This window comes from Chelonoidis abingdonii, chromosome 1 (genome assembly GCF_003597395.2).
Source record: "Chelonoidis abingdonii isolate Lonesome George chromosome 1, CheloAbing_2.0, whole genome shotgun sequence".
Classification (NCBI taxonomy): Eukaryota; Metazoa; Chordata; order Testudines; family Testudinidae; genus Chelonoidis; species Chelonoidis abingdonii.
This window is the reverse complement of record NC_133769.1, coordinates 373,309,786-373,318,626: the sequence shown is the minus strand read 5'-3', so window position 1 is coordinate 373,318,626 and position 8,841 is coordinate 373,309,786. Positions and strand designations below refer to the sequence as shown.

Genomic DNA, 8,841 nt, shown 5'->3' with positions numbered 1-8,841 from the left:
ATAAGACCCCCTAACCTCATGGTCTGAATGCTCTTATGCTTTGCTGAAGCCTTTCACCATCATGATTTAAAGACTTTCAAGGGCTACAGCGGAAGGAATTCGAACCATTGTAACTCTGTTGTTTAAATCTTCCAAAAATGGGCCCGATGCCTTCAGTTGGCTTACAGAGGAAGCAAAAGGCCCCCAGGATACCCGGTTTCCCCTATCAGTCTGACACCTGGAAAAATTCTTCCCGACCCCAAACTGAGTGATCAGTTAGAGATCACTGAACAATGGGTTCTGCAAGAACCTGAACCCAGCACCCAGACACCGGGGAAAAAAGCCTAATCTCTTCTTTATAACTCAGAGCGGTACCCTAACACTCCTAACACTTATGCGCCACTTTGAACCCCTAGCCATTGTGGCTAGTTGGATCGACTGGGGAATCTGCTATAAAAAGCGACAAAGAAAACCCTGTGCCACCTTACAGAGGAGGCTGACATGATGTAATTTGCAGTACCTTTATAGCTTTCGTGGGTTAAATTACCCACTTCATCAGAGGGGTGCATGGCCGCTCTGATGGTATTTCCCACTCCATACAGCTAGAATGCCATGCCTGCTCGAATGGGAAGGAGGGATAACGGTGTCACAAGTATAGGGGGTAGCCTGTTTAGTCTGGTATCTGTGAAAACTAGTTGAAACAAAGAAGTCCTGTGGCACCTTTAGATTAAGTACTAACCAGAAGTCTGTAATGGAGGTCCGTCTTAAAGAACCAAGGTGACCGGGTGGGATTGTCTGACAAAAGGAGGAGGTGGGATGGGATTCTACTCACTCTGGGAATATCTCGGGCCAATTCTGCCTCTTCCTATCTCCTACATCTATTAGGTCCTCCTAGGACGGCCACATGGCTCTTTTGTTCGTGTTTTCACAGATCCAGGACTAACACGGGCTACCCCCTCTGATACTTGGGACACTGCCATGAAATCCTCACCTATGTTTCTTCTCCTAGGCTTGGCCGGCGTTTAGGTCCTCTGTCTGCCTTGTAGATGCCCTCTACTGCGCTAAGCTCCGAGTGGCCCTAATACCATTCCTGCCCCATCAGAGTCCCCAAGCTACCGCGTATCGTTTTTATAATTCAGTGGTTGACTTAGAATCCAGAAGCTGGACCTTCCCAATGATAGCTCAGCAAGAAATTCATAGCAAGCTTTTTACTGCAGCTTCATAATAGCATTTTTAAATAACGAGGACATTTGAATGGTCCCGACACCTTCCCCTCTGCCACAGTGATGTGTCAACACATTGAGCCTGCTTGGCCTATTGCTTACTATTGTAAGTGTCTTACAAGGCGCTCATTATTTTAAATACTGAGGGCGAAAAAAAAACTCAGTACGCGTGGGCAAGTAAAATCTTTTGAGTCGTGTTGATTCTTTGATTCTGCTTCTGATCTCTCCTCCCAACACTCAGTGGTCCTTGAACATTTTCCTTGCAGGCTCATTGCAGAACACATTTCCTTCTACGAGTAACTTACTCATCAACAGCCACCTGGAGAGTTTCCTTCAGGTTTAACGGTATGGTATAAATATAGATAACTAGACTAATTGCTTTCGGCTTCGACAAAGTTCTTACTTCAGACGCTGGTGCTTTGTGCGGCTATCAGGATGTATTTATCCCGATTAGATTACAGGAACTTTCATGTCGGGACCAACATCCCTCATTGGCTAATTGATGTACAATTAATGCAGGCTGGTTATTTATTCTGAGCTTTTCAGAGAGCGAGATATCGTACCTTAAAGAAGTCACTAACGTTACTGAAATTGCCTTCAATGGGTACATTTGGCCTTACCCCTAAACCACCTGCTGTTTTTTTTTTCCTTGAAAAGATTCCAATACCTATATAGCTAAATTATCAACTTCGTGGCCTAACTTGAATAAACCCCCATCCTACAAAACTTTCATTGATACTTCACTCCGATATATTTCTAAAACCAACTAAACATATTATGGCTTTGTCTCAGTTGCTTGGCACCTAGCTCATTCGAACTGGTAAGTTTGTTTTTTAACGTATTAAGGTTCTTTCCTGTAGATGTTCCATCCACAGGGCGTAATGAGAAAAAGACGATTCTGTTCTGATAGGCATTCCTATGGCATCGCTCCAGGTATGCCTCTTTTCCCGCCCGTAAACACAACTTGCATCTTCTATCCCTGATCGCGCGTTCCTAAGGATTGTATAGCTGTGCCCAGGGTACTGCCGGTAGCGGCGCGTGGGTGGCCACCCTTGCCTTCACGATATGCTTCACACCTCTCTCCTGCCATCCACTTTTTAATATTCCTCCCTTCATCTTATTTCTTCCCTTCTGTTTTCGCAGTTGTTGTTTAAATGTCGGTTAACAACCGTAGTAAGTAAAAAGACTTATGGATGTTTGCATCCCCCAAACTTTGCCACGAGCTCAGGCTCTAGCCTCACGCGGGTTTACGTCTCTGCTCAGGGTATCCATCCTTTCCCCCAGGCAGCCCTCAGTTTCCCAGAAAATCCTCTGTATAACCCTTCCAGGCGCATCCCCCACTTCCGCAAGTCCCCATTAACACTCAGGAACATATCCCAACTCTCGTCACAACCTCCATTAAAGGAGTTCAGATACAGATTACTACAACTCTTCAAGACGACACACATCACACAATAATACTATTTCACGCAGTGTCTTCACATATTCATAGCATTCATAGACTCTAGGGCTGGAAGGGACCTCGAGAGATCATCAAGTCCAGTCCCCTGCCCTCATGGCAGGACCAAATACTGTCTAGACCATCCCGGATAGACATTTATCTAACCTACTCTGAAATATCTCCAGAGATGGAGATTCCACAACCTCCCTAGGCAGTTTATTCCAGTGTTTAACTACCCTGACAGTTAGGAACTTTTTCCTAATGTCCAACCTAAACCTCCCCTGCTGCAGTTTAAGCCCATTGCTTCTTGGTCTATCCTTAGAGGCTAAGGTGAACAAGTTTTCTCTCTCCTCCTTTTAGATACCTGAAAACTGCTATCATGTCCCTTCTCAGTATGGGGCTGGGCCAGGGGAAGGGCGCGAGGGGCCAGGCTAGGAGGCTCTGTTCATGTCAGGGAGCGAGGGGTGTTGGGGGCTGGGCCGGGGGGCTCTGTTCACATCACCGGGGAAGGGGCGTTTGGGGCCAGGCCGGGGAAGGGGCACGTGGGTCCAGGCGGGGGGCTCTGACAGCTCCTGTCTGCCCTGCAGGAAACTCCCTGGAGCGGGTGAATCTGAACCAGAGCCCACGGAGCCCGAGGCTAGAGGGGCCCATTCATCACAAGCACGTGGACAGTGCCATGTGCAACGCGGACGGAGTGCACCTTTTCCATGGAAACACCATGTACCACTACGCCAGTGTGGTCGAGCTCACAAAGAGCCCCAAGCCCTCCCCCCCGCAGAATGTGACTGCCGTCCTCTTCGGGTGCCCCCACTGACGGGACAACTCTGCCTGACCCCCAGCCACCACACTCGCAGAACCCCCCCATGGCACCCTTTACCTTGCCCCTCCCTTCCCCGCCCACCACACCCCACTCCCAGGGGTGTCCTTGGTCAGTGAGGACCCAGGGTTCAGAGATCCCCTCCCACCCAGGGAAGAAGGCACCTGGCTTGTTCTGCCATCTGAGCATTTGCTCTGGCTGGCCACTATGCCAGGCACGGTTCCTTGCCACCTGGCTGCCCCCCACCCCTCACCAGCTAGGCACTTTCATCAGCCACCCATGAGTCACCTGCTGCTGCCACTTGCCTCTGCCGTGACCTCTATCAGTCAGTCTCCCTGTGATTGTCGGCTCTCAGGGGACTGGGCACACTCTCCCACTACCACTGGCTTCAGCTCTCATTGTGTTGTGGGCAGATAGACTGCTGAGGCAAACAACAACAGCGGTAGTCCGTGCCCGGCGTGCTTCAGCTCCAATAAACACACCGAGTGGGAGAAAACAGCAAGGTTTATTTGAGATCCTAAGTGGTGCTGGGAGACTAGACATGCCTCAAATCCAGCACCCCTAAAACAAGCAGTCTGTTCCTTTATATCCATGAGAACTTTTCTCGCTGACAAGCAAGCCCCCGTTTCCCCTCCCTCTCCCCCTTGTAGAGTTACATTGAACAGTTGATTAAAGCTGGCGTGAATTACGACCTTGTCTTTGTAAACCATTATCTCCCCTCCCTTGACCAAAAGTATGCAGGCTTCATTATTTCTGCTCATTTCTGCTCCATACCAGTCTGAGCAGCCTCACAACAGATAAGGCTGCGGAGGACACCTGGCCTTTTGTTTATTTATTGGCCTGCTAGGTCAATTAGAGTTTAACATGGACGGACTCTTGCTCATGAGAGGCCTAAGGGAAAACTCCATATTCTTATAGCCTTTACCTTTTAAAATTACTTAGAATAATGCTTAGTGACACTTAGTGGCCTCAACAATTGAGCATTTGAGAGAATAACATGGCCTCCTAATAAAGGTTCTTTCTTTCTCTTGAAGCAGTGGGAGGAGCAGATTAAATCAGCCCAGGGACCCATTGGGAGTGGGGCACACATCCTAGCTAGAACCTCTGTCCCTACCGCCTGACTGCCACAGGCCTCTGGCATTCGAGTCCCTGGTTTAACGGGGGCCTTTCAGCTGAGGGTGAGCCCTTGTTTGGGACAGACTAAGCACAGTTCTGCTCATACAACAAAGACAACAACCTTGAGAACAGCACTTCACACTCCTGCATTCAGCACTGCAGTGATTTGTAACCCAACACCAGCCAAAGCCCTGGACTGGGTTCCCTAGGAAGGGGGTGAAATCGCCTTCCTTGTCAGAGCCCTGGCTGGGTGATTTAGAGCAATGCAGCTCTAGCTGTTGGATCCCTACGCAGAGTAGCTGTGTTCACGGAAATACAGTTTGCTCCTGAAGTTTAGCCCCCTCCCGGCTCGCTGCCAGGGAAGAGTTCATTCAGGCCCTGCTGACAGGTGTGTGTGCATGCACGTTTGTGTGTGTGTGTCTTTGTGCATGTCTGTGCGGTTGCATGTGCATGTGCATGCATGAGTGTGTGTACTTGCATGTGTGTATTTGCATGTGTGCATTTGCATGTGTGTTTGGTGTGTGCATTTGCATGTGTGTGCATGTGTTTGTGTGTGTGCATGTTTGGTGTGTGCGTGTTTGAATGTATGTGTGTTTGTGTGTGTGCGTGTTTGGTGTGTGCATGTTTGCATCTGTGTGAGTTTGTGTGTTTGTGTTTGCATGTGTGTTTGGTGTGTGCGTGTTTGCATGTGTGTGCATGTGTTTGTGTGCGCATGTGTTTGTGTGCATGTTTGAATGTGTGTGTGTGTGTTTGGTGTGTGCATGTTTGTGTCTGTGTGAGTTTGCGTGTTCGTGTGTGTGTTTGGTGAGGGGCCGCCCAGAGGATTTAGGGGGCCTGGGGCAAAGCGGGGGAGCAGACAGAAAAAAGGCGCCACCCACTGCAGCCATTGTACTCACCGGGCGGCGCTCAGAGTCTGCGGCAGGCGGTTCTTCATTCGCTCCAAGTCTGCGGCGGCACTGAAGGGCCCGCTGCCGAACTGCTGCTGAAGACCCAGAGCGAGTGCAGGGCCTTCCGCCGAAGACCTGGACTGCCGCCGGGTGGGTGACAATTTAAAAGGTGCCTCTAGCCAGGGAAGGGATTCTCGGCCAGGGCTCCTGGGGCCCCTGCGGGGCCCGGGGCAAATTGCCCCACTTGCCCCCCCCCCAGGTGGCCCTGGTTTGGTGTCTGTAATGACAGGGACATCACAGGAATGATTGAAACCCACCCAAAGCCACAGAGACTCTGGTGAGCCAACGGGGCCCTGTCATAAGTAGATAGGTAAGGGAAGGGTTAATTTTCTTTTCCTGTAAAAGGGGAACAAAGAGAACCAAACACCTGACCAGAGGACCAATCAGAGAACTGGATTGTTTAAAGTCAGGGGCGGGAATTTGTATCCTCGGGGTCTTGGTTGTTTCCTCGGCTATGGGTAAACAAGTTTCTTCTAACTCCATCTTATCTCAAAGTTTCTCCTAAACATCTGTGAGTACAAAGGAAAGCAAAGTAATTCGGCTATGATGAGCTTTGTGTTGTATTTACATGTATGTTGATTTGCTGGACTGGTTTAATCGGGCTATCTTTTAAATCAGACTGTGTTATTGTCTTATTTTTCTATATAAGCAGAGCCTTACAATATTTGAGTTTTCTTAATGCAAGTTATTATTTTGTTTTTTCTTTTTTTATAAAGTTCTTTTGAAAACTGGTGGGAAGTTTCTTTCTAGTGAGGCAAAGGGAAGGGGAAAGCCAGGCCTGTGGGCTATTTTCCTATTGTTGTTCTCCAGGGAAGAGCAGACTCTACAGGGAAAGAGAAAAAAGAATCATCTCTGTTTCTTTTGTGTTTGAAGTTTTCTCTAGTTACTGCTACGAGACCGGGAGAGGGAATCTCCTGTGTGCTAGCTGATGAATGCAATAGCCTCGAGTTTTTTACTCTGGAACCATCCTGAGCGATACGACGCTTTAATGTGTACTCAGTGCAGACGCTTCATGAGCTGTTCCGGTTGTTCAATTGTCAAAAGCATGACTCGTGTGCAAGTACTGTCCTAGGCTTAGTCTCGACTGGTTACCTCAGGTTGGTCCTAATAAGCCGCAGGCCATAAAGGTTGAGGGGAGCACGGAGATGGAGGAGAATGACATTCCAAGAAGTGTGGAGAGTTGAAGAGCCCAAAGATGTGCCTACTGAACGATCTTGTGGAGCAGTATTTTATAATAACGTTTTCCTCCCCACAGGCGACAGACATCAAGGTTGGGGTAGTGACTCTTGCGGTAATCGTGTAGACTCCCGAAGATGGGCAGAGTAATCGATACCACAATTAAAGATGTAAAGTCACCGTGAAATTACGATATAACTTTGTTTGTTTTAAATTGCCTTCTTGTAAAAACAAGTTACTCACCTTTGTAACTGTTGGTTCTTCGAGATGTGTTGCTCATATCCATTCCAGTGGTACTAGAACCCCAATAGTCCCTAGTTTGGTGCTGGCACGAGGGAAGCAGCAGCGGCGCTAGGTGCACGTTCGTCGGGAGCTTTACCGACGCTAGAACTAATCACTCCGTCGTTATCGCTAGATGTGCTCTAGGTAGGTGCTGGCTTGGGGAGGTTTCAGTGTAAGCCCCCCAGCTTTTGGGCCCATGGCCTAAAAGGTTCCCCAGTTCTTGCGCAAGAGGCTGTTTACTGTTTACAGGCGGCGGTGACCCCCCATTTTAGCAGCGCGCGGTCACCCTCGTCGAGACGCATTCCGACATCGTGCTGGCGCATCGACCGGACTTGAGCTCGACAACGTTGGCGGGTGTGGAATGCAAGCAGACACCTACAGGCGCATCCCTGCCGGAGGGCTCGGCAGCCTTCCCAGAACACAGTATTTAGGTGGTAACTTGTCTGTCGGTTCTGGAGTCGCGTTGCTCATATCCATCAGAGTGAGGCGTGATTCCAAGCAATGTTGACCCGGTAGGCGGTGGGTGGAGTGAGACATTGCGGAAAGCAAGCCCGCTGCACCCTGAAGGCGTCGTCGTCTCGAGAAACGCTGCGTCAACCCAGCGCATAGATGCGGATGTAAAAGTTGCCCACAGAACGACCCGAGGGTAGCCACCCGGCATATGTCCTGGATGGACTTGGGCCAGGAAAGCGAGCGAGAACCGAGGAGGCCCTAGGAGCCCGAGTATGAGACATGGGCAGGTGATCCGGCCAAGCGGGACGGGCTCGAGTCAATTCGTGCCACGTCCCGCGTCATACCACGTGATAGTTAGCCCATGATGGAAGATCCCGCAACCCTGCTGTGAGTTTCACAGCATTGGCCGGAATGGGCCGGCACATGGGGAGAAATGGAGACCTTGTTCATACGCTTCTGCCCCACCGCTTGAATAACTGGGTGAGGTCCTGCGCGCTTTAGTCCTGCTGATGTAGATGCCCAAGCCCGGCGAAGCAACCTCTATACCGAGTGGTGCAGCTGCTGGTCACGGCGGACATGGTGTGCGACTAGGGGCAGAGACCGGAGGGAAATATCTTGATTATGAGTGGATGCGTGAGGACCAACCTTTCGGAGGAGGCTGGGTGTGGTCGGAGCTGCACCTGTATTGTGTAGGAATTAGCGCGCCCTAGGCTGCGCGTCTCACGACACCCATGGCAAGCACGCAGTCGGACATACCTGCTCCAGCAGTATGTGCTCGCTACATGGTTCGACACGACAGTCTCTCTCCCGTGCGTATAATAAGGAGCAGGTTCCGTGAGAGCGGCTCGAGGAAGAGGTGGGCCCCATGGGGTCTACGCGAGAGCACCAGGTTCGAATCGCCGCCGAAGGAGAGGCTCTTAGAGAGATCCGGGGAAGGGAGCCGCATAGAAGTTCTTGCTCCAAAGCTTTGAAGATGAACGATGTGGTGCTGACAAGCGTGTGGCCGCAAACGTACCAGGACTTCCAGGATGGAAGGTGGAGTGATTCGGCTAGAGGCCCCTAATGGGGAGAGAGAGGGCGTGGCCTGGCCCTCTGGCTAGTAGAGCAACTCATAGTCCAGGACTACAGAGACTGACGGCCAGTAGGGACCACTGGAACTCCGTTGCACACCGAATGTGAATGCTTCCACTTGCGAGATAAGTAGGGCCGCGCGTAAGAGGGTTCCTGCTACCCTAAAGGACTTGTTGGACCGGTCGGCGATGCACTGGCGCGGTCAGTGGTAGGGAGCGGACGTGGTCTGATGGGGAGTGACGTCAGCCCTGCCGAAGTCCTGTTTAGTAGGGTGGGGGTGAGAGATGGTAGTGAATATTGGAGGCACCAGGGACAGGTCGAGCAGCATGGTGTACC

At 50.5% G+C, this 8,841-nt stretch overlaps 1 protein-coding gene across 1 annotated transcript in view; it reads left to right on the top strand.

Moving 5' to 3' along the window:
- Nucleotides 1–3,457, top strand: part of HPX (hemopexin) — a 21,777-nt gene extending 18,320 nt beyond the window's left edge. Inside the window, exon 12 of the mRNA XM_075061900.1 lies at nucleotides 3,231–3,457. Within this exon, the coding sequence (XP_074918001.1) occupies nucleotides 3,231–3,457 (227 nt within the window). The remainder of the gene's footprint in view (nucleotides 1–3,230) is intronic.
- The last annotated feature ends 5,384 nt before the right edge of the window (nucleotides 3,458–8,841 follow it).